This window comes from Carica papaya, chromosome 1 (genome assembly GCF_054855325.1).
Source record: "Carica papaya isolate Zhongbai chromosome 1, ASM5485532v1, whole genome shotgun sequence".
Lineage (NCBI taxonomy): Eukaryota > Viridiplantae > Streptophyta > Magnoliopsida > Brassicales > Caricaceae > Carica > Carica papaya.
The window spans coordinates 7,951,462-7,976,395 of record NC_142309.1 but is presented as its reverse complement, the minus strand read 5'-3'; the positions used below and the strand labels follow the sequence as shown (position 1 = coordinate 7,976,395).

The window sequence follows — 24,934 nt, the reverse complement described above, 5'->3', positions numbered from 1 at the left end:
CAGCAGCTAAAGAAGGCAAATATCAATCATAAACTGAAAATAAACATTAATCTTAACAAAGAACAAAAGACATGACATTGCTGAAACCTAACCAGTTTTTTTCTAAAAAAATAAAAATAAAAAGATATATAAATACCTACTAATTTCTCATATCTATCTCTTCCTTTCCAGAATGTCCTTTTTTTCACAACCAGACCAGATTATGAACGAAGGAAAAAACAAACAAACATACAAATTTCCTCTCGGTTTTTTTTTTTTTTTTTTTTTTTTTTTAAGCCAAAGACCAGTTAAGATCCCCCCAAAGCTTCAATCGCTTCGCCTATTACAGCCAAAAGGGAAAGCAAGCTTCGGGAGTCTCGAGGTTCTCCTCAGGTTCAGTCACTCTCAGCTCTTGACCAGCTGCTTCTTTGGAGTTGACCTCGGCCTCCTTGTCTCCCTAGAACAGCATCCCATCATTTATTAAAATAGAAAAGCATTCTTCCTACCCGAAGCTCTGCTACCCTGTTGCCATGTTACTCTTGTTCCCTTTCCCTTTCGGTTTAAAGCGAAGCCCACCCATAGAGACCAGAGACTTGATTCAGCCTCTCCATTTTGGTGAAAACCTCATGTCGTATTCCCCTTAACTTCGAGTGCCATGGTCTTTCTTTGCACTTTCTCCTCCATCCGTAGTGCCAATCCACTGCCTAAAGGAAATGGAGGGAAGAAAGTTATCGAGGTAACGAAACGCTGGCGTTTGGCTTTTAAGGGACGTCTAAACGTCGTCGTTTTAGAACATCTGAGGGGCTTCGGTTAAACGACGCTGTTTTGGGTATTTTCTTTTTTGGGTGTTAAGGGAACGTCTCATGCACCCAGGCTTGGGTGAAAGGGGCTCAGGCTTAACTTTCTTGGACCAGATAAAGAGGAAAAGAAAATCTGCTTGGCCCCAAATTAATGAAAATTAACAATAAAAATAAAAACTAAATTATAATTGTTTTCTGTTTTATTTTTCTTCCATTTTTTCTTTCTTTTCCTTTTTTATTTGGACATGATAAAATTAAAAAAAAAAATAACGATAATAATTATTAATAAAAATAAATAATTTAAATTAACAATAAAACTAAATTATATTAGTTATGTAAACGAATTAAAACTCAAACAAATTCAAATTTACATTTTTATTTTAATTTTTATATTAGTTATGTAAATTTTAAACCCAACAAATTTAAAATTGAAGTATCACATTTCTGATATCTCAAAATTATGTTTGCAAAATCTTTAAATGGTAAAGAGTTTGGCACATATGGAGATCATCTTCTACGCCTGCCTCGTTGATTACTGGTATTCTGTTGAGTTTAATCATTTGCTCTATTTTTACCAGTAACTGGAAGCTCTTCTTCTGATTTTCTTACTCTGGTAATCCTTTCTGGTTTTTCTTCATCCTCAGCTTTCATTTTGGAAAGCTCAAGACCTCGAACCAGACTTTCCAGGCATGCTTCTGGATCACCAGAAGCCATTTTCGGCATCAAATGTTCGGCAACATCAGCGGGGGTCATCTTGGTTTCTGCGAACAATCTCTGAATCGGGTCAAATAAATGGTGAGATTCGAGTTTCAAATAGTTTCTAGCCAGAACCTTGAATGCTTCAAAACTGCAGTATGATAATTCCACGTGCTTATCCATCCGCCCTTTTCGAATCAAAGCAGGATCAAGGTTCTCAACATGATTTGTCGTGAAAACAATCAATTTCTCTCCTCCACATGCTGACCATAACCCATCAATGAAATTCAATAGCCCAGAAAGAGTAACCTGACTGGGTTTTGTCTCCTCTTGCGGTATCTTCTGCTTAGGATCTTTTTTATCTCCTCCTTCTTCTCTCTCCATTTTCTTCCTTCTCTGACCAGTGAGATCAAGCGAACAATCGATATCTTCAATCACAATAATCGACTTGCTTGAAGTCTCGATCAGTAGCTTCCTCAACTCGGTGTTGTCCTTCACGGCAGTCAACTCAAGATCGTAAAGATCATAGCCCAAGAGATTAGCCATGGCGGCGATCATGGTGGACTTACCCGTCCCAGGAGGCCCGTAAAGAAGATATCCTCTCTTCCAAGCTCGACCAATTCTCGAATAAAACTCCTCTGCCTTGCTAAATATAATTAAATCCTCAATAATTTCTCTTTTCTTCTCCGGGTCAAGAGCCAGAGTCTCGAAAGTTGCAGGATGCTCAAACACCACATGACTCCACATTGACCCATTGTTGGTATAAAGCTTCCGCTGCCTATTCCTCACTTTAATTTCCTTACCCTCCTTGATAACATGACTTAGGTAAGGTCCGATGATCAGATCCCTGTGACGTTTATGAAAAGTGAGCTTATAGTACCTCTTCTCGTCTGTGATGGGGTAGAATGAGAAGGATTGTGTCTTGGCAACATTTTTGCCAGATGCCCACCATAGCTTGACTCCATTAAACTCGTCTGCGACCTCTTCATGGTCATCCATGCTTAGAACCAGAGACTGGTTGCTGTTCTTGACTATATCGGCCTTGAGCCGCTTTGCTTGCGTGGAGGAAATTGAGCTCAGATAGGTTTCAATGGCGGAATAAGCCTCACTGCGCATTAGGCGCTCGCCTGTGAACTCAGTGAAGGTAATCTGGATATAAGGGTAGACGAAGCTCACGAATCTTTGTGAGTATTTCTCGATGGAGCTGCGAAGTTGGTAAGGGAAATATTGTTGGAAAACAGCCCAAAGGAACATTAGACTGGCGAGTATGGAACCCAGATGAGTGAAAACGTCTCTGAACGTCATGCCTGATCTCTGTTCTTCTGGTTTGGATTACAGAGAAGAGGAGGAAGAAGGAAGTTCATGGCATTATATGACAACAGCTCGAGTGGGAACTCATTAAATTGCCGAATTTGACGTTGACCAGTTGACATGTCATGTAGTGAAGCCGTCCACACTTCCAGTATGATGACAAAAGTAACCCAGACTTCTCCGCTAAGTAATATTTAATATCCGAAAATATTTCAAACCAAACAATTACGTTCTATAAAAACGGGTCGGGTTAGGACCGGGATGATCATTTAATTTTGTCATTCAAGGAAAAAAGGTATTAAAAAAATTATATTCAACCGGCCCGGTCCTATCCCGGGTCAAATTCACATGCTAAACTATAAAATTCAAATTTGAGGGTTAACCCATGATCTTACTTCATGAAGACCAACTCAATCCAAACCGGAATTTTAAATTAAAAAAATTCATATTTGAATTGGCAAAACAGAACAGTCCCACCAAATATAGGTTAAATCTTCACTCCTACGAATTGAAGCAGATACTTGTACAGCAGATAAAGGGTTTGTAATTCACCATTTTCAACATTTACGATTTAGATATGGAACGCATCGATTTCTCAAAGAAGAAAAATATTTATGCACTGCATCAAGAGGAGAAGAAAACTGTCCGACACAATAATTTAATAGGGTAGAAACCCTTGTCTTAAAAAGCAAAAGGAACAGAGCCTATTTTTTTCTTCTCAATGACCGTAGTGCACAGAATTACCCTGCCTAAACTATATGTTACATGGATCTAATCAATGGCCATGGCCTCTGAGCTCCCATTAGCATCCTCTAATAGATTCTTTTGTTCTTCAGCCGTCATTCTAAGCTCTTCAACTAAGCTCTTTTGCTCTTCTTCTATGGTATTTTGCAACTCATCCACCTGCAAAAAGTTTCAAAGAAAACCATTAGAAGTCTATGTAGAAAATGCAGATCCAACTTGTTGACAGTTCGCATTAGTTATAATAAGCAGCAGAACATTGTCATGCAGAGATGGTCTCAAACCTGCAAAACTCGTTCACATGATACAAAAACCGAAGAATAACAAATCCCACCATCTTTCCTCCATATGTCATCACAGAAAGAAACATGGAAATATGCAAAGGAGATAAATGAAATCAAAAACTTAAATGTAACATTGACAGTAGCTCTCTATTGACAAAAACAACAAAAATCTGTACCATTGCCAGATTACCATATGAACATTATCATAGCACACAACAAAACTATCACTACAGGGGGTTTTTTTATTCTTAAGTTTTTTACCCCAGGTAGCTCCTCCTTGGCATCAACTAATCCGAATAAAATTCATGCCTGGGTGCATTTTGGAGCAAACCAACTAGCCCAGAAGAGAACTTAAACTTAGTACCCTTGATCTTGAGTAGTAACAAACAATCCAAAATCAAGATGAGATCCTGCACTCCTTTAACTGAAGTTTGTTTAACAGAACACTAAATTTCATGTAATAATTATAAACAATCTGAGCTTGCCAACTGTAAGGGCTGGAAGTGTTTGATGAAACAAGAGAAAGCCCAAGTCTATGGACTGCATTCCCATGCATTAAGTTAATAGCGAAAAAAAAAACATAATTAGAAGATTCCTAGCTCCCCCAGAATTGCATCAGGTGTCTACCCATGAGGATATCAGCAACCCATATAACTCAAAGGGCAGGCATATTGGGGCTATAGAGATTATGAAGTTAAATTCAGGGATGAATATCTTAATTACTTTTGAAACTGCAGCAAAACCACAAACATCAATATTTCACAATAATCCTTAGAGGACCAGAGGTGGAAACCTAAGCCATGTGAATATCATAATTAAATTTTCAAAAAATATGTACACATGTAACCAAAATCTTTAAGTAAATATAAACAAGCATATTCTAATATAATATTGGAAAATTTTCAAACCCATAGACTAGGCAAAGCAATACGTACCACATGCAATAACAGAGCAAATTGTTTCTTGCGAAGTTCCAAAAGCCTTGAACTGGCAGTATTCTCAGCCTCCAATTCTGCAATTTCTTTCTCAAGCTCTCTTATGATCTTTTGGGTTTCTGATCTGGGTGGCTGTGCAGAAATCAATTTCCTGGTCGCCTCACACTCCTCCTTGTGCTGTCTTTCAATTTTACTCTCCTCAAGCTGTTTCTTTAGATCTTCTATATCAGCTTGTGCTTGCAAAATCTGCCTATTTGTCTCAGATTTCAACTCGTTGAAATTCTCCTTTTCTCTAAGATTTGCCTCAATAACTGCTTGGCTCTTGAGGAGTGGGATCTCAAAAGTGGACAGTTCCTGTAAGAAAGCCTTGGAAAGTCTTGCACAGTCATTGAAGTTATCCTCATCCTTCTCGATCTCAAGTGCAAATGAGGTGAACTTCTTCTGAAGCTTTTTCAATGGGGGTTCGCCCCTGGTGGTAGTGGTGCGGGTCAGAAGCCTATGTTTTATGATTATCTCATCTTCAGCCGGATCAAAAGCATAATTTAATGCCACTGTCTCCCCCCTGCCGGAAATTTTCCTTCCTTTAACCAACATCTGAAATTGCTAATTGTTCAACTCGGAAAACAAAATGCTACGTCTTACTTCAACCCTGCATCAAAGATGCACATGAACAAACTTCAGATATAAACAACGCAAGAAGACCGGCAACCCTGACACGCATAAACAGGACAACTGCCCATCAAATACAAAAAAATAAAAAAATAAAAGACAGCATCATTATCAACTGGATGTCTGGTATATTTACTGAAGGAGGAATTCTTACCCCGCATGGGTACTGAATATTTCTACTGACAGTAAGGCTAAAGACCAACAAGAAATCACAGAACGCACCCAATAACAACCAGTTATCTTCCAAATCCACATATGGATCAACAGCACTGACCGGTTATCTCAACTAGAAATGCATTTTGAATTGAACAACCAATACGAAGTTGTTTGAATTAAATTAAGAAGCTAACAAGAAAGGTCCCCAGAGAAGCCATGAATTTGCACATGGTCAACGGAGTTCAGTTCTAGGTTATACTACCCCAACACATTAAAGCGATATTAACTGAACATTAATCTCGATTTCGAAATTCCAAGATTCGTAAATTAAAAGCAATGATAAGAAAGACAAGGGAAAGAAGAAACAAACCGATTTGAGGATGCCAACCGACGGAGGAACTGCAGACTTGAAAATTATGATTGAAAATGGGAAGAACTTGGGACGGAATCAACCGGCATTTGTTCATTTTCAGCATTCAAGTAATTGGAAGCCCTAATGACTAATGGCTGAGTGGGCCCAAAACCCACTCGAAATTAATTTTTGTTGAATTTTCAAATCTTGAACCTTTTTTTTTTTTTTGGGGAGCATTTTGTTAAAAAAAAAAAAAAAACTAAAGTGAAATTTTTGCAATTTCCTCAATTTTTAATTATGTTATAAACTTAATTTAATAATTATTTTTGATAAATTAAATAAAAATATACAAAATATATTAATAATTATATCGTAACCTTATATAAGCTCATAAAAACAAGCATAAGAATTTTGTAATACAATCACATATTAAAGTTAGTATTCTATATTTTTATTAATTAGCAATATGTATGTGCATGAGTAAGAGTGAATTTTTAATAATCTACTTTAGGCATTTAGAATTTTTGAAATAAATGTGCTTAAATCATATAAGTTTTTAGTCAAAAAAATTAATAATATTTTATAAACATTGTTAATTTTAAGTGAAAATCAATTAAAATAATTAAATAAGAATTACATAAAAAGTTAAGAGGTAAGGTGCCTATTTTCTATTGTTTTAAACCTACTTTTAGACATAAAAAGTTATGTGTATATATATATATGCTGTTAAGCATATACCACCAATCAACATAAGTTAAAAAGAAAATGCTTAGAAACTATATATAAGAACTATATAAGCAATAGCAATCACATTTTTAGCAACTTATTTTTCAACACTATAATTATTACAGTTCAGAATCTGTAACAAAATTTTATATTATCAAAAAGTTTTTAAGGAAAATTTTCCATCCATATCAAAATTTCATAAGAATCCATAAACCCCTAAGTTTGTTTGAACTACTACTTATTATCTATGAATATATATGTATATATGTCAATGTAAATATATTGTTCTTCTTGCATCAAAACAATTACTGATTAGAGGATTAGTGACTTATAGGATTCAGGATTCACCAATAACATAACGCCTGTGATTCAAATAAAAATAAAGAAATTAAGAACAGCTTAACAGAAAACTACAGTAATACTGCAAGTTAATTTAATAATGGACAAGTGACTTTTTATGATGGCACTGCATGTGTAATATTTATTTATGATACGATTAATTATAATCGATCATCCTCATCAAGTGCCATTTTGTTGAGTGATTTCATTTTCCTTCACTTGTTTGCCAGGCACTTTGGCTATCTTTAACCTCATTTTCTGTATATTTCTCCTCCTTTACTTTCTCTGCTTTTAGATGCTCCTCTTCCTCAATCACCCTTTTTCTTGCTTCCTCCTCCTTGGCCTGCTTAAGGAGCTTAGATCAGGTTCTTCAAGCAGGTTTCTTCATCTTCATCCGCAGATTTGGGCATCAAATTATTTGCAACATTTGCATGTGTTATACTGGTTTTCTCCGATAGTTGCCTAATTTCTCCGAACATTTGACTAGAATTAACATCCAAATAATTCTTTGCTAGAATCATGAATGCTTAAAAGCAACAATGTGACATCTGTATGTGCTTGTCCATTCTTCTTATTCTTTTAAGTGCCACAAAGTTTCTCAACATAGTTGGTGGAAAATAATAGTTCTTTCTTCTCCATAAATTCACCGGAGACCATCAACGAAATGCAATCTTTCTTATCCTCCTCCTCTTTGGCCTTCTTCTAAATCAGATACTATCATCTTCTTCCTCATCCTTTATGTTTTTCTTTTTTCGTTGTCTGGTTATTGGAAGTTCCTATTAAAATCTCTCTAGGCTCGGTATTGTCCTGCACTATAGTCAACTCATGATCATATACATCTTAAATTAGCAATGGCAATAATCATGGTTGATTTCCCTGCATTTGGTGGATCACCAAGGAGATATACCCTTTTCCACGCCATGTCAGTTTTAGCGTAGTACTCTTTGCTCGTACTAAACTTTACTAGCTCCTCTGCGTTATCTCTTTCTTTCTCTTGGTCTCCGTAGCCAGAGGCTCAGAACTCGGTCATGGGGACTGGTTGAATGAGTTTATGGCTGGCCCTCTGATACACAGGCCAAGTGTTTTGAGTTAAGATCTTATTTTGTTTCATTTCAATAGAAAATTAAATTATAATATTTTTCTTTAATAATTTGATATTTAAATTTGATTCAATCATTTTTTTGAGTAAAAAAATTATCTAAAAAGTAATTAATATCTAATTCTATTTCCAAGACACATTTGTCTTCTAATGACACTGTCTGTATCCACTGCCTAATTTCTGGAAAATTTACAAAATAAATCGAAGCTCGTTTCATTTCCATTTAATGAAAAATACTTCAAAAACCAGCCCATAGAAATATGAAACATAAAACCATTCAATTTCACTCAAGATATTCAAAAATCACAAGAACTCACAACCTGCAACTACTTTCACGTAAAGAAATATCAATTGCAGTTAATCATAACTTGAATAGACTCCAACTCAATGGTTAGATCATCTACAGTCACAAGCAAGAATAATTATATATCTAAGAACAGAGTATCAATAATGCTAGCATTAAATTCAAGAACAGCATAATAAAATTCAAGGGCAGTGTCAATCATCTAGAGATACAAACAAGAATGATACAATTCCAGAACAGTGTGTACCAAACATGTTATCTTAAAATTGAAGAAAAATAGATAGAGGCCTCAGAATTGCAGAATTACAGCAAGGCTTGAAAAGAAGCCATTCAGTCCCGAAAGATGGTAATTTTAAGAATGATTTCATCACAGGCCACTTTTTTAACAAAAAAATTCTGAAAGAAATAAATTGTATGTCTCATGGCCAGTCCCAAGAGATAAATGCAACAACGCTGCTACACAAGGCGATGGAATATGAGACCACCCATCAATGGAGGAGCTCTCCAGATGCAGAGGACCGTCAACATTAACAGGCTTTTGTCTGTGACGTTTTCCTTGAGATTTACAAACACTTATCAGTTTGCCCCAATCAAAGAAAAGGATCTAACAGATCCCCCGTCACATTTTCACAAACAGAAAAGTTATACAAAAATCAAAATTTATTTTCATGCTCAGAATATATGAAGTTTCTTCTCATTGATTTTGTGAAATCTCTGAAGTCTGACATGTGAATTATTTCATAAGTTCATCACTGCATTAATACATAATATTGTACAAACATCAATCAAAGTAATAGCTCTCATTTTTCTATCCTATGATTATCCTCTGCTCATGTCGTTTATCGGAATAGCGTATATTGCCCGTACTGGGCAAATCATCACTGAGCTATCACAATTTAAAACCAAAATTAACTTCAAACAAAATTTTACAATTGTTTAAAACTTTGAATGGCTAAAAACCGAAAGCGTTTGACGAAATAAAGCACAAAACCAAACTAAAAATTGATAGAGCAGATTATTTGCGAGATCAGAGGTTGGTAATGGTTTCGGTCACGGTTAAATCAGAAACACGGACCAAAAAAAATTCATCATCTCCCACAAGCATCACATAATCGTAAGAAACTTTCTCGAATTAAAATGAGAAATTACATATGAATGTTATAGAGAAACTAGGGGAAATTTTGATCGTTAAAGAATTAAAAACAATGAATCATGGATCAGAAATTGGAAAATGTGTCGGTCACGGGTAGATCAGAAACACGGACCAAAAAATAATTCATCCTCTCCCACAAGCATTACATAATTCTAAGAAATTTTATCGAATTAAACTTAGAAATTAAAGATGAATATCAGAAAGAAAATAGTGGAAATATTGATCATCAGAGACTTAAATACAAGGAATCATGGAACTGTAATCCATCATATTGTTGCAGTTTTCTCTCATCAGTTGATCGATACTCAGAAAAATTAAAGACTAAGAAAAGAACCCAAAGGGAACGAACTATAAAAGATCAGGCAGAAAACAATACCAGCAAAAGAAACCCTACGGCAGGAAGGAGCCGCAACCACTGACAGTGAGATTAGAAACCACCGAAGAACCCTAAAACTAAAGCCAGACCACAAGAGTACTACTCCCACTCCTTCTGCTCCTACTTATAGATCTAATGGTACATGCAACATTAGAAACCCTAAATCGAACGGTTAGTTTTAGGGCCGCGAAGGGCTCACTGGGCCCAATTTACCGGGTTGGGGTTTAAATACTCCCAATGGATTACCCAAAGCAATTCTTTTTCAGAGAAAAGAAAATCAATGACAATTTTAATAAATCAAGCAAAACTGATATCCTACTACAAAATTTTTAGGGTAAAATATTCTAATATAAGAATAATCATTTTATTTATTTTTTATTAAAATGTACATTTACGTATATTTATATATTTCATTATTTAAATTAAATATGCACACTTTTCATAACATAATTTATAAAGAATAAAAAATGAAGTTTTTGTAATATTTTATAAATAAAGTTATCAAATATCTAGTCAAATGACGATTTAAATTTATAATTTATAATTTATTTATTTTTTTCAATCTATTAAAGATGGTACAAACAAATTCATAATATTTGAAGTACTATTGCTTCTTGTTGAATTGTAATTTAAAAATTTGATGCAAGGAAATCTTAAAAGATAAGCAAGTAGGGTGATTATGTTTCCCTTGCAAGAAAAAGAATATTAAAGAATTAGAGAAGAAAAGTTTGAGAACATAATAATTCATGGAGTTGCTTTAGATGGAGAAATACACATTGTGAGTGAATCACTATGCACTAAACTTAACACTAACTAACCATCATTCTTTTAATTTCATTATAGCATTTGATACTTAAATTAAACTTATATCCTTTTGACTTTTAATGAAATGCATGTTTCTCAACTAGCAAGATTAAACAAAAAACATGTTACTTATATATATATATATATATATATATATACATACATACGTATAGACACATATATAGCTAATTATTAAGAGTAGATATTTTTCAACTATATATATATATTTTTTTTAAAAAACATGCTTTTCAACCATCATTATAAATAGACGTAAATCTTGTTTCAACTAATATTTGATGTTTCTGTATTTTCTTCAAAAAAGAAAACAGATGATTCTGAAGATGAATTTAATTGATCTCAGGCAGGTGGGTCAACCTCATTGTTACATAAAAACGCTTGGAAGTTAAATCTAAGAGCTTGGTCTGCTGATAAACAAGTTTCCAGTAAAACCCTAAAAACTTTTCTTCGTAAATCTCATAATCTCGGGGTAAATGATATGTCTTTGGCTAAAAAAAATAATAATAAAAGAAAACCCAATTCAAATTATACAGACACAAGCTAATCTGTCAATATAAGTAACTGATTATGTATATATAATGGGTGAATGGCGTTAGCCATCCTCGTGAACTGAGCTTTCTTCTCTCTCTCTCTCTCTCTGTATTTCTTTTCTCTCTAACCTGTAACAAACATATTCGTTCTGGAAAACTGCAAGAGAGAAAGAGAGAGAGAGAGTTGCTCATTGGGTATATCATTTCAAATTTGAATAAGCGTCTCAAACCTTCCTTCTCACTTTGACCACCTCGCTCACACTCCAACACCTTGACCAAATACTCCATTTTTATTACCCTCCCTTCTACCAACTTCCATCAAACACTTTGGCTGCATTCTCTAAATCATGGACAAAAAACTCAGTAACCCTGCAATGGCTTCTCAAGATCTCTCCTTCAACAACAGTGAGTGTAGTATTACCATTTCTCTGTCTGATAACAGCTCTACTAGCAATGCCTCTAGCAGTAGTTCTCGTGATCTTAGTTCCCATCACAGTGTTAGTATCAGTTTGTGTAGTAGCAGCAACGTTTCTGGGTCACATAACAGTGTCAGTAGCAATGGAGCCAGTGAGACAAACGGGAATGCAGATTCTGGGATTTATTGTGAAGAGAGTGAGAAAGGTAAGGATTCAAATGAGGCGAGTTTCAGGGGGAAATTTTACCCGCCAAAGCCACATAAAGGGAACGATATTAGGTGGGATGCAATACAGTGTGTTAAGGGTGAAAATGGGGAACTGGGTTTGGAACATTTTAGGTTATTGAAGAAACTGGGTTGTGGGGATATAGGGACTGTTTATTTGGCTGAGCTGAGAGGAATGGGTTGTTTGTTTGCAATCAAAGTGATGGATAAAGGAATGTTAGCTGGGAGAAAGAAATTGATGAGAGCACAAACAGAGAGAGAGATATTAAGTTTGCTAGATCATCCATTTTTACCAACCCTTTACTCACATTTTGAAACAGACAAGTTTTCTTGTTTGGTAATGGAGTTTTGCAGTGGTGGGGATCTTCACACACTCCGGCAGCGTCAGCCAGGAAAGCATTTTCCAGAGAAAGCAGCAAGGTTAGCTTCTACATTTCAAGATTAAAGATTTTTTCTTCTGCTTTTTTGTCGATTACTTTATTGTTAATCAATAGTTTATACATTGAGTAATTTGCTTTACAAGGAATAGCTGAGAAAAAGTTATAGCAGCTACATATGGATGAAGGACCGGTAAATAGTTTGTTTTTATAGTCAGTTCAAGTTTTCTACATCATGACAACTGGAATTATTCAACTGGAACAGTAAATATTTCTGATCCATATTCAACTCAAGTTTTTTACTTTATGATGACTGGGATTAAATTGGTCCAGAATCTTAATCTTCTTCCATGCCTCAGCAACAACGGCTATAGTAAGTTGTATAAACGCACATTATTGTTATTGTTATCATGGTCTGAACAACTTTTTTGTGTCTATCAAAACCCACAAAAGAAAATCAGAGTTTGGCAGATAAGTTAATGCTTTAACATTATAAATTTGGCAACTTACTACTGACTTAGGCAATTGTGAAGGGGATTCCCTGTTGTATCATAGGTTCTTATAATTTGTGGAGCATACTAGTTATATTGCAATTAATGCTGGAGTTGGTTGTTTCATCCACAATTTTCAGTGAATGCAATCTTGATTTTACACATTTGTTATTGTTTCTGCAATAAGTAAAGATTTGGTTAATGTTCTGATAGTTTATCTCTTGCTTTTGTAGGTTTTATGCCTCAGAGGTGCTTCTTTCCCTGGAGTATCTCCACATGATAGGTGTTGTATACAGAGACTTAAAGCCTGAGAATGTATTGGTTAGAGAGGATGGACATATCATGCTCTTGGATTTTGATTTATCATTAAGATGTTTTGTCAGTCCTACTCTTATTCAATCTAGTACAGAGCCGTCTTGTAGGATATCTTCATACTGTATTCAACCAGCATGCATCGATCCAGCTTGCAAATTACCTGTTTGCGTAGTGCCTTCCTGCTTGCAACCATCTTGCTTTAAGCCTCGTCTTTTTAACTCAAAGACAACAAAGGTTAAGAGTGAAAGAACGAATTTGACAAGTTTCGACTCACTCCCCGTACTTGTTGCAGAGCCAACTAGTGCTCGTTCGATGTCATTTGTTGGAACCCATGAGTATTTGGCTCCAGAGATAATAAGAGGAGATGGTCATGGGAGTGCTGTTGATTGGTGGACATTTGGCATTTTCTTGTATGAGTTGCTACTTGGGAGAACACCATTCAAAGGCAATGGAAACCGAGAGACCTTATTCAATGTGGTTTCTCAACCCCTGAAGTTTCCTGAGGGATCTTCTCTCAGTTTTGCGGCTAAAGATTTAATCCGGGGTCTGCTTGTAAAGGATCCTCAAAAGAGACTAGGCTTCAAAAGAGGTGCCACAGAGATTAAACAACATCCTTTCTTTGCAAATGTTAATTGGGCTCTAATTCGCCTTACTTGCCCTCCTGAAATTCCGAAACCTATTGATCTTGCTTTTCTGAATCACACATCCAAGTCATCCTTGCCTTGTAATGACAAGGGAGCTACTGATTCAGATTTTTCATTAGGTCCTTACTTAGATTTTGAGTTTTTCTAATTAATTTTTGCACATAAATTCCAAAGCTCTATTCTTGAGGTGGCTAATTCAAATTAGTAGTATCTATTCATGTTCTCACTGAAATCTCATTGTGGTTTCCTTTTTCTATAATGTTTGTGGCTGTGGAATTGTGATTCTTGCTGTTGCTTTCTAGGAATATTTGCTATCTAAATCTTGACTTTGAGCCCACTTTAAACTCTATACTTTCTTATTAATGAACCAAAAAGTTGAGACAAAAAAAAAAAAAAAAGAAATCAATAAATTTTTGCTATGGATCATCTCCTACCTCTTCTGAGTTAAGGCATGGTCCCTCTGGTGGGTCTGAAAAAGGAAGCCTTTTTTCATATGCTCCCTTTTGCATTTCTAGTTTAACCTAGTTATTCTGTAAAGTTTCATATGCTAATACACTTATTCAGAAAGAAATGTGAACTTGACAACTCCCAGAAAAGTTTCTTACAGTTGCATTTGGCAAAGAGAAAATTTTGTGATGTCCCTTTCAAATTTGATTTTTTTGTTTATGATATTCTCTTTTCAGTATACTGGATATTGCTTCCTTGAATTTGTTTCTTAGTAGTGTGCTATAAAATTCTTTTTACTTTACAAAATTCTTTCTGAAAGGAGTGTTTGCTTTATTCTTGTGCTATAACCAGGCCTTTTCTGAGTATTATACTCTCTTCTTCTTCACGTTGTCCTTTCTTTTTCTTTTTTTCTTTTTTCTTTTTCTTTTTTTTTGTTGGGACTCCATTTTTGAATGCTTGCTTTGACAGTGATTACTGAAGAAGGATATTGGGACCTGACATGATTTTGAAAAGAAAAGACAAAGTAAAAACTAAGAATTTTTGTTCTTGTTCTTGGGTAGTATTGTAAAGCATACCAGAACATACTCTTACTGTTAAAATTGCCTTGATCTTTAACTGTTACATCTCTATTTTTTTCCCTTCTATTATGAAAATATTATTCAAGGTAAGAAGAAAAAAGTAAAAATTTTCACAATATCTGAAGTAATAAAGTAAAAATCAATTTCTTACATTAAAAGAGTTTTGTAATAAAACTAGGTACCTCCCCTTGCATATTCGGAGTTGGTAAATTTTTACTATCTGAGAAACCATGTGTTGTAAAACGACATTGAATACATGTTGGGGATATAAACGTTATATTCACGATCTAATTATTTGTATAATATATTGAATATATTATTATTTGATAATTTATTTTAATATATCATAATAATATTTTATTATCATATCGTTTAATTGATGTGATAAAGTTTTTAATTAAATTTGTAAGTTTTACATCAAGATGTGAATCTTGATAATGAGAGTAAAATTTTTTATAATTTAATTTAAAATATTTTTAGTCGTTAAATCATCAAAATAGGACATTAATGATCCGGTAATACTAAAATATATGCGATAGTCTTTATAAGATAAAGATTAGTTGATCTCATTAACTAAATCACATATATATATGATGCATATGAAAATATGATCATTGAACCGACTAAATTGAAAATTTCTAATGGTTAATATTACTTTAAACTGTCAATAGTATTCTCTTATTTTGATAAGATGTAAGAATTTTCTTAAACTTGAGATCATTATGTTAATTGATAAGTCATTTATTATACTTTGATTCCGAACACCTATAGTTATAGAACTGTAGTTAAAAAAATATTAAGTGTGATTAAATACTTGTAGAATTAATGATTGGTCAAGACAGAATCTGTCAATTTGAGTAATAAGTTTGAGCTATATGTTGTCATTTATTATAATGACTAAATTAAGATTTTTGTTAAGTCAGTTGAATGAAAAAATAAAAAAAATTTCTTATGTTATTTATTAGTCAATTATAATTGACATGAAACATAGTTAGTTACCTGTTGGGATTTGACGGTTAAATCATATTTTAAAATTAATCCGAAACAATAATGACAGAAAAAAATATTATATATTTTTTTAGTAGGTTCTTAAAAGTAATTGTACATTTCATACTATCCGATCATTGAGGAGTATTGTTATATGTTAACTTTAATTAGTAAATTGATTTGAGCAATTTGTTACCGATTTAGTGTTGAATTTATGGAGTCGCACACTAACGAGTGTTCTAATTTTTACTAAATAGATTAATTATTTTAATTATTTAAAAATTAAATTAAAAAATTTAATTTAATCAAATTAATAAATTTTTCGGTGTAAATAGAATATTATTATATTCTTTATTAGCATCGAGAATATAATTAATATTATAGATAAATTAAATTTTTTATTTTTAAAATAGAAAATTAATATTTATATTTTAGTTATTATATTATTAGTATAATAATATAATATATGTGGTTATTATAATAATTAAAATTATTATAAAATTTAATTTAAAATTAAATTAGGTTATAAAATTATTTTATTAAATAATAATAATTTAAAAGGATAAACATATATATATATATATGAGATATATATATGTTAATATTTAGGTGTCATTATAAAAAAAAGGGGGGAAAGTGGATGAGTACAAATTTTCCAATAGGGACTCCTCCAGCCATACCACCTATATATATAAATATATATGATATATATATATGTGTGGGGTTTTTTTGAAGAGGGAGAGAAAATAATTAAAAAATCAGCGGTACAACAAAAGAAAGATGGGTGAATTTTTTTAAAGATTTTATTAGAAAATTTTAACATATTTATATTATTCAATTTATCTGTACCTTCCGTTAATTAAAAAATTAAACAAAAAAAATTGATTTTGATATAAATACACATAAACTGTTCGTATTTTTAAATAATTTTAATTTAAAAATTTGCTATCAGATATATTTTAAATTTAATTTTTGATCTGCAATATAATTTTAAAATAAAAATATATTAAATTAAATTATTATTTTTATATTCCGCTATATGTTATGCATATATTATAATCATCAACACATATTAGATATACTACATTTAGCATCATAGAATGCTTATAACAAAATATATAAATCATTAGAGTAAAAAATTTGAGACTCTCTGGTAAACTTTTTACTATTTGAAGATTTTCATAACTGTTTTAGTTTTTTAAAGTTATTTTCGGTCGACACAATTGTGAACCCACATTTTTCTCTCTTTGGAGACTAATCTTGATTGCCACTGGGATTATAAAAAAAGAAATGAGGGACTTAATAAGCAAATATTTAAGATAATGAAATGTTTAAATGTAAGAAATCAAGAAGAGATTGTGCGCTCTTGGCAACTCACTATCTATAGAAATAAGATTTTATATTTATAAAATTAGAGAAAATTAATTTTCTTTTTATGATATTAAATATAAAGTAACTTTTAAAATACGTCTGCATTAATTAAATTTGAAATGACTGTTATTTGTACTGTGAATTTTAAAAATATTATTTGTTGAATTTTTTATCAACAAATAAGCTTAATGTGAGTTTTAATGTGCGTAACAAATTATTAGTTTATTGGATCTATTTAATAATGATCAAATACGGTTAAACGGTTATGAACTTCAATGTATCAGGTTTAAGTATTAGCTTCTAATATGTACATATATCATATTTATAATTTCTCATTTTATGATAAGTAAAATGAGAATGATAAAAGTTGACGATATAAAAAGTCGATTATGATTCTTAAATCGCACGTGCGCTTAGTTTATTTCACATTATCCCATCATTAATAAAAATTAATTTTTTAGAATTGTGTATTAATTTGAAAAATCTATTATATTACACGAAAATTTCTCCCACTAGAGATTCAGGTACGCTTTCGTATTCATTCTTTTTTATTCAGTATGAATTTGCTTATAGTTTTCATATTTGATTTGGTTTAATTTCTATCAATGTTAAAAAAATTATTAATTAAAAATATTTCTAATTATGAAAAGTAATTATCACTTAAAAAAATTAAAATTGTGTGCTTTGTAAAAATAGTTTTTGGTGTCGAAATTACTACAAAATGTTTAAAAAGAGATTAAGTCAAAAATAGAAGTTATGTATTTTGTTAAAATAATATTAAAACTGAAATGATTTAACAAATTGATAAAAAAAATTTAATTTAAATTATCATTTGTACATTGGTATTAATCAGTATAAATATATAATTTAAATTATTAATTGTACGTTACTAGTATTATTTATACACTATATTTTATATTTTATATAATATATGTAATAATATACTTACATTACATATAGAAAGATAGTATATAAGTAATATTATATACATGCATACATACATATAGCATAATATAACTTTAATTTTCAAATACCCAGTTAAACAAAGCAGCGTCCAAAAAATAAACATAAAATCTAAAACCCATTTGGTTAATTTAAAAACCTTATGAAACCAATAAAAAGCGAATTTCTGGAAAACAAAAAAGCGTGAGAACAGAAAAGACCCATAAGGGAAAAGGAAGGAAAACTCATTTGCCACTCATGCACTAGTTACTCATTTTTGCCTAAAACCTATGCGAATAAGAACACACACTTCGTGTTCTAAGGAGAAGAACGACATTTTTGTGAATATTTTGGAACATAACAAGTTGAAGGGTTGAGGGCGACGAGCACTAAGTCGACTAATACTCACATTCAAATTACTCTCTACAGTCAAGAGGATCTAGAACAAGAAGAGCAAGATCAAGTGGAGGACACGTCACAAGTGGATTGTGAAGATTTGGCATATTCGGACACATATTTCATGATGACTTTTGTTTTGTTCTTATAAAGATACTAAAATTGCATATTTGCATTGGTCCGGACAATGCCTCTAATGATGGAATATTTTTTAGATGTATTTTAGAATATATGTTGCACTGTTGAAATGAAAATTTTCCGGGATGTTTATATGAATTCATTTTGTTGTCGTTTTGTATCTCTACACATCTTCGGTGCATACTGAATTTGTTAAAAGTGTGAAACAAGTTATGATACTTTTATATGGTTATTCAATTTATTTAGATTGTAATGAATGAAAGATTTATATGCATATGGAACACTTGATTTAAATTTTTTCGTGATTTTGAATGGATAGGTATACATATTTATAAATATTCATGTTCAAATAGTCAAGTTCTAATACATGATATACGGAAATTCATTTTATATTTACAGAAACATTACTCATTGAATATTTTCCTCGAACACCTTCTGTGCAAACACGTTTTAGTACTGATTTGTGGCAAAACAGATTTTCATTCAGGCATTTCTACAAACACCTATCACGCACAAATTTTTCTTTATACGTTTGATCATAAAATCAAATCAATATAACATGATCCAAATATCAAATAAGAAAATCAACATGATGCAAACAAACAAAACAACTAATAAACTGCATCAAGGCTTCTGTAGAAACATAAAAAAAGCTTAGGGGTTGTTTTTGCACAAGCCTTTGGTTTCTAAGATGGAAGAATTTGGTGGGGTTTTCAATGTACAAAGCTGAAGGTTTTTTTTTATGGGTTTAGCCTAGCATATTTCACAGCTTAACAATGAGAGATTTGACACTTCTTTGAAGGAGATGAAAGGTGAAGTTGAAGGTCATGGTTTACAAGAACCTTGAAGGAGATGGATTTTTGCCGAAAAGAAGGACAATAAGTTGGAGCAAAAGAAAGGAGCTGGAAAACTTACATGATTTTTTAAAATAAAAAATAATGTGTTAATATTTAATTACATTACGTAAATGTAGAATTCTAGTAGTCAAAATGTAAAAATAAAATTAATATGATAATATATTAAATAATTATTCATTTTATTTTTTCTAAATATGAAAATACGACCTGATTTTTAATTGACTACAGCATGTATACTCCTAATAACTTATTTATCTATAAATATTTTATTTACTATATAGATCTTTTATTAAAAATTAAAATTTGATGTATTAGGCAGATATAATTTATCTTTTTAAACTCATTATTATAGATAATGATATTATAATCTGATTTTATTAATAAAATTTTCGATTATGACATGTACCTTAATTTATATATATATATTTTTAATTGGAATGTAATTAATTAAATATTTTAAATTCTAATACATTTGTAAGATTGGATAAATATCTAATTTAATATAAATAACGAAAATACATTTGTTCTCTTTTTAAACCTTAAGGCATTGCCGTTTTGTTATGGGTAATCAAAACCAGGGGCCGATAAAGCAAAAGATTATCTTCTCTGATGGAACCTTCCAGAAACGCGTTTCGAGTTTTTACAACATAATAAAACCACATCCGTTGAAACCAGATCCGGTGGGCGCCTCCATTAATGAGTGTGTCTTAAATTCATTAAAAACAATTAGGTTAAATATAAATTAACCCAGAAAATTCAACCATCCTACAAAGAGGAAGCCCAGTCTCCCATCTACTCCTACTGGCAAAACAAAAAAAGTCTTCCCTCTCTCTTTCCCTGCGTTGAATTTCTATATTTGTTGTTTTTCATTTCTGGGTTCTGCATTTCGTCGGTCGCAGTTTTATTTTTGGTTGTCTTGTAAAGCTTTTTTATTTTTTTTATTTTTTATTTTGTCAAAGAGTAACGCATTTTCCCATGGATTCTCGGTGGTTTCTCGTGCTTTCTCTCTCTTTCCTTCTCGTTTTCTCCCGTCCGTCACAGGCTTCCGTTAGGATTCATGGTTGGCTACGCGAGAAGAAAACGTATTTATACCTTTCTGTCGATGTAATTGTTTTCTTGTGGGATTGAAAGACAACTGGATTTATCTTTAGATTTTGGTTTTTGTTTCTTTTCTTGGCAGGGGCGGATCGGTGCTTAGATTGAAGAGTGATGTTTCCTCTGTTGTTTTTGATCCCACTCGGGTGACTCAGCTCTCATGGAGTCCCAGGTACATCGTTAATCTCTAGCTGGTTATATGCTATAATGTGTGTATGAATATGTGGATTAGGTCGGTTAATTGGTTATTCTTTTTATTTTTTTATTGCATGTTGTGTTCAATTTGGTGAATTTGTTATTCGTCAGGGCTTTTTTATACAAGGGATTTCTATCAGATGAAGAATGTGATCATCTTATTTCTTTGGTAAGTCAGAAAACTATTTTTCAGTACGTAATTTCTTTGTGGTTCTTTTTTGTTCAAATTGTATAGAATAATCTTTGGGCATATTTTATATTTTGATGCTGTTTTTTTCTTTTTGGTTTGGGATGTTGATTTTGGAGAACAGGCCAAAGGCAAGCTAGAGAAGTCTATGGTGGCAGATAATGAATCTGGCAACAGCATAGAGAGTGAAGTCAGGACAAGCTCTGGAATGTTTCTTGCAAAAAAACAGGTGGGTAAATTTTATTCATGTTAGGTTAAAATTTTGCATATAAGAGGAATGTGAAAGCTGGTATCAATGGCAGTACAGAACATTTGAAAATAAGACTTGTTACTTAATACACGCCATCCAGTTACATACAATTCCAAAGTTCGGAAACTTTCAGTTGCCTTTGGTCACCTAGTAAGGTGATGCATTTTAGATGTTTTGTAATGTACTGAAAAAAAATGAGATTCTGAGATGTTTTACTATTTCTGTTTTCTACCTATTTTGAATTTTCTGTTGGTGTCTTTCTGCCAAATGATGAATTTTAGATGTTTTGTAATGTCCTGAAAAAAAATGAGGTTCTGAGATGTTTTGCTACTTCGGTTTTCTACCTATTTTGAATTTTCTGTTGGTGTCTTTCTGCCAAATTAGTTGTGACTAAGTTCATACACTGCTAATTGGCGATAATGATGTTGTCTTTTCGTGTATCTACATGCATTATGTTAATCTTGCTGAAGTCACATTTAGCTGTCATCTCCTTTTCATGCGAAATCCTTTAAACAAAACTTCGTGATTTCTGTTTTATAATGTATTTTCTCAAAACTGTCAGCTGGATTATAATTGAGATTTGAAGACTGCACAAGTGTATTTAATGAGATTACCCGTGTCTGGGGCAAGTATCTTCAAGCCCAAACGCTACTGCCATGACGAGGTCTGGCGCAACCTGGCAATGTTACTAAGTTTAAGCATTGTTACATGTTCATGATTGGAAACTTTTCTAAGCTACCTACTCCTAAGAAGGTTTTCCTTTGATTTTTGGGGTTCTTGATGAAGATTCTTTGAAGATATCTTCAGTGTCTTAAGTCTTTCTTAATGTTTGTGCTAATATCTGTCTTTTTTTTTTGAAATCACAAATTACCTCTATTTAGTAGTTCATTTTCTCGTTCCTTAGCACATCTCCCTGGAGCTTGTGTTGTATTTCTTCTAGCTTGTTTCTCCAACTATAATTTTTTTTTAAAATAAGTTTCTCCAACTATAAATTAAAAGACTTTATCCCTATTCTTAACTTTATCTTGAATTTGGATGGCTATACACTGTCAGAACTACTTATTTTGGGTGATTTTATAGTCATTATTGCTTACGAGGAAGGAAACATCTTGAGTTTCAAGTTGTATGCCACAATGGTTTTCAGCAGCAGTCATTGACTTATTTTGTTTCTTGATTGAGTAATAGTGATTAATATAATAGAGATCTGTATCTTTCTGAAGTGGACTTCTAACAGTTCAGAGCCATGGAAGCATGGTTCTTTCCCTGTTCTTGGCTTAGTAAATATAAGTATTAGATATTAGCAAAGCAAACAACTTGTTTCTGAATTAGGATGTGGTTGCATAGAGTTTGTGAGTTATGTTGTCTAGCATTTTGTGCAATTCGACTGCACCACTAGCTAAAAGGTTCCAGTTTCTTGATTTTCTAGAAACCAATAATATTAAATATTAATCTCATTTGGCCTGTTTTCTCTTCGTTTCATTTATCATGTTGGAGTTGGAGAAGATTCACAGCAGTAATGTAGTCATAAAATGCTGCAAGAATTTTGTTTAGTTACAAACTCATATATATGAATTATTGGTGATTGATTCTTAGACCTTAAAGTTTATATGTTTGTTCCACCTTTTTTAGGATGAAATAGTTGCAAGAATTGAGGCGAGGATTGCTGCGTGGACCTTCCTTCCTGAAGGTACATTGTACTCTATGCTTATTTTCAATTTACAAATATATGTTAGAAGAATTATAGCAATTTTATTTTGTTCTTTACATTGTAAACAGAAAATGGAGAATCCATTCAGATACTGCACTATGAGCATGGTCAGAAGTATGAGCCACATTTTGACTATTTTCATGACAAAGCTAATCAAGCACTGGGTGGCCACCGGGTTGCTACTGTACTTATGTATTTGTCTAACGTTGAGAGGGGTGGGGAAACAATCTTTCCCAACTCAGAGGTAAATGATTTGCACCAATAGCATGATTTCATGGCGATCTTTGGTCATCCTTTATTGCACTCGTAATATTCATTTTTATGTTTGGCAGGAAAAAATATCCCAGGAAAAGGATGAAAGCTGGTCTGAATGTGCGAAACGCGGCTATGCAGGTATTACTTGTTTGACGTAGTCTCATAGACTTCCATGCTTGTAGTTTAATTAGCATGTTTTATTAATTTCCTCCAGTGATTGTTTTCCATTTGAAGTCTCTGAAGTTCTATGCCAGTGGATAATTGTGACTATTCTTTAAGGTATATTTTATTAAGATCTGGCATAGGCATGAGGATATGTTATCGAGAGCAACCTATGACTAGGTGCAATGGTTTTGTCTTGCACGTGATCCTTAGAATTAGTCTTTGTGCAATACTATCACTAATCCATTGTCAATTGGTTCCTTTGTCACTCGGTGCAATTTGTTTAAAGTATGAGAGTAAGTGTATGATAGAGATCTAGAATCATTTTCAGGTTGCACTGATAGTATTTACTTTCAAGACTTGTCTATGAAAATGTAGTCATTCATCAAATGTGTAGCATTTGCAGCTTAATATTATTGGTATTATTAGTATCTCAGAATCATACTGGCTGGACATTGCAGTGAAAACCAGGAAAGGTGATGCATTGCTGTTCTTCAGTCTCCATATTGATGCAACTACAGATTCAAACAGTTTGCATGGAAGCTGTCCAGTCATTGAGGGTGAGAAGTGGTCTGCGACTAAATGGATCCACGTAAGATCATTTGACAAACGAGTAAGACCTTCAGAAAAAGGAGAGTGTGCCGATGAGAATGATAACTGTGTTATGTGGGCGGAGGCGGGTGAGTGTGAGAAGAACCCTGGTTATATGGTTGGTTCTGATGAAGCTCATGGGTTTTGTAGGAAAAGTTGCAAAGCATGCACATCTTAGTAGCTTCTGTTTTCAGATCTTCCTTTTGTTCTTCGATCAGGGATAATACAATCATTTAATAGTTGTATATAATGCAAAATGGGGGACATCTGTGCATCTGCACTTTGATAACAGGATTTTAATGTCCCCTTTTAGTTGTTATTTTTTAAATCATGTTTGTTCATTATTACAAAACCTTTGACATCTTATAAACTAAGGAGAGAAAAAGTAAGCAGGAGGAACATATGGCACTTCGTTGTTTGATCCCAGCTTGAGCAGGTTATACAAGTTTGTACCATCCTAACTTGGCATTTAATCTAAATTTATATTATATTACAGTTCAATTTATCTTTTGTTTTATATGTTAGAATTAGTCATAATATTACGATGTCATACATAATCAAATAAAAAAAAAAATTGTATTTCTTTACTTTTAAAACAATAGATTTGCATTTTCATCTAATGCAAATTGTTCAGTTTTGTTTGTCCGCAGCCATTGCTGGACATCCTTAGTTTCATTTGTGGGATGGCATGTGTACATGATTTTCCAAATGTTATGTGGTATTGAGTTAATGATTCGTGTGGTAGCAGAATATGTCTTACGACAATTATAAGGTTTGTTTATTTTACAAACAAAATGTTTTCAAATACTATGGATTTATGTTATATAAGCAGTCTATGTATCTTATAGGATTGAAAAATCAATTAGGCAATGGCAAAACCTGATCTTGACAAACTTCCTTTTTTTTTTTTTTTGTTATGAACTGGAAACAAAAAAACCATTTTATAACGTGGATGGGTATACGGGTTAGGAAGTGTCACAGAAATCCAAATTTTCAAGCTTAATAATACCCTTAAAAAGATGGTGTGCCTAATGAG

At 32.6% G+C, this 24,934-nt stretch overlaps 4 protein-coding genes, 1 long non-coding RNA gene and 3 other non-coding genes across 10 annotated transcripts; 2 read left to right on the top strand and 6 right to left on the bottom strand.

Annotated features, from left to right (window-relative positions):
• Window positions 1-1,123: 1,123 nt before the first annotated feature.
• Window positions 1,124-2,947, bottom strand: LOC110820095 (AAA-ATPase ASD, mitochondrial-like). The gene has a single exon (XM_022049479.2). The coding sequence runs from the start codon at window positions 2,778-2,780 to the stop codon at window positions 1,332-1,334; it is 1,449 nt and encodes a 482-aa protein (XP_021905171.1). The 5' UTR covers window positions 2,781-2,947; the 3' UTR covers window positions 1,124-1,331.
• Window positions 2,948-3,377: 430 nt separating this feature from the next.
• On the bottom strand, window positions 3,378-6,099 carry LOC110820087 (THO complex subunit 7A-like). 2 transcript variants are annotated; one of them, XM_088217746.1, is made up of 3 exons: window positions 5,942-6,099; window positions 4,747-5,395; window positions 3,378-3,689 (listed from the first exon to the last, which is right to left on the bottom strand). In XM_088217746.1, exons 2-3 carry the CDS (start codon window positions 5,338-5,340, stop codon window positions 3,558-3,560), a joined length of 726 nt encoding a protein of 241 aa, XP_088073872.1. In that variant the 5' UTR covers window positions 5,341-5,395; window positions 5,942-6,099; the 3' UTR covers window positions 3,378-3,557. The 2 variants fall into 2 exon arrangements, with proteins under 2 accessions (XP_088073872.1, XP_021905161.2); XM_022049469.2 differs by lacking the exon at window positions 5,942-6,099 and adding an exon at window positions 5,570-5,846.
• An 893-nt stretch (window positions 6,100-6,992) lies between these two features.
• LOC110820297 (uncharacterized) lies at window positions 6,993-10,154 on the bottom strand. Its single transcript, XR_002540835.2, has 2 exons — window positions 9,921-10,154; window positions 6,993-8,051 (listed from the first exon to the last, which is right to left on the bottom strand). It is a non-coding gene; the product is annotated as an uncharacterized LOC110820297 (long non-coding RNA).
• LOC148269143 (small nucleolar RNA SNORD96 family) lies at window positions 8,676-8,768 on the bottom strand. Its single transcript, XR_015815979.1, has one exon. It is a non-coding gene; the product is annotated as a small nucleolar RNA SNORD96 family (small nucleolar RNA).
• LOC148269142 (small nucleolar RNA R64/Z200 family) lies at window positions 9,057-9,152 on the bottom strand. Its single transcript, XR_015816021.1, has one exon. It is a non-coding gene; the product is annotated as a small nucleolar RNA R64/Z200 family (small nucleolar RNA).
• Window positions 9,766-9,844, bottom strand: LOC148269141 (small nucleolar RNA Z199). Its single transcript, XR_015815991.1, has one exon. It is a non-coding gene; the product is annotated as a small nucleolar RNA Z199 (small nucleolar RNA).
• A 1,165-nt stretch (window positions 10,155-11,319) lies between the features above and the next one.
• On the top strand, window positions 11,320-13,971 carry LOC110820155 (Protein kinase superfamily protein). Its single transcript, XM_022049578.2, has 2 exons — window positions 11,320-12,332; window positions 13,014-13,971. Exons 1-2 carry the CDS (start codon window positions 11,620-11,622, stop codon window positions 13,885-13,887), a joined length of 1,587 nt encoding a protein of 528 aa, XP_021905270.2. The 5' UTR covers window positions 11,320-11,619; the 3' UTR covers window positions 13,888-13,971.
• A 6,169-nt stretch (window positions 13,972-20,140) lies between these two features.
• LOC110820207 (Oxoglutarate/iron-dependent oxygenase) lies at window positions 20,141-24,297 on the top strand. Of its 2 annotated transcripts, XM_088217728.1 has the most exons (9): window positions 20,141-20,273; window positions 20,415-20,537; window positions 20,636-20,722; window positions 20,857-20,914; window positions 21,057-21,161; window positions 22,812-22,869; window positions 22,959-23,134; window positions 23,223-23,283; window positions 23,769-24,297. In XM_088217728.1, exons 2-9 carry the CDS (start codon window positions 20,431-20,433, stop codon window positions 24,074-24,076), a joined length of 960 nt encoding a protein of 319 aa, XP_088073854.1. In that variant the 5' UTR covers window positions 20,141-20,273; window positions 20,415-20,430; the 3' UTR covers window positions 24,077-24,297. The 2 variants fall into 2 exon arrangements, with proteins under 2 accessions (XP_088073854.1, XP_088073851.1); XM_088217725.1 differs by having other exon boundaries at window positions 20,270-20,537.
• Window positions 24,298-24,934: the final 637 nt, after the last annotated feature.

Coding starts and splice junctions, on each gene's coding strand:
- LOC110820095 (XM_022049479.2), bottom strand. CDS start 2,780: ATGACGTTCAGAGACGTTTTCACTCATCTGGGTTCCATACTCGCCAGT.
- LOC110820087 (XM_088217746.1), bottom strand. CDS start 5,340: ATGTTGGTTAAAGGAAGGAAAATTTCCGGCAGGGGGGAGACAGTGGCA. Junction 3,690..4,746: donor TTGCTCTGTTATTGCATGTG/GTACGTATTGCT, acceptor AACTTTTTGCAG/GTGGATGAGTTGCAAAATAC.
- LOC110820155 (XM_022049578.2), top strand. CDS start 11,620: ATGGACAAAAAACTCAGTAACCCTGCAATGGCTTCTCAAGATCTCTCC. Junction 12,333..13,013: donor TTTCCAGAGAAAGCAGCAAG/GTTAGCTTCTAC, acceptor TTGCTTTTGTAG/GTTTTATGCCTCAGAGGTGC.
- LOC110820207 (XM_088217728.1), top strand. CDS start 20,431: ATGGATTCTCGGTGGTTTCTCGTGCTTTCTCTCTCTTTCCTTCTCGTT. Junction 22,870..22,958: donor GTGGACCTTCCTTCCTGAAG/GTACATTGTACT, acceptor CATTGTAAACAG/AAAATGGAGAATCCATTCAG. Junction 23,284..23,768: donor TGCGAAACGCGGCTATGCAG/GTATTACTTGTT, acceptor TGGACATTGCAG/TGAAAACCAGGAAAGGTGAT.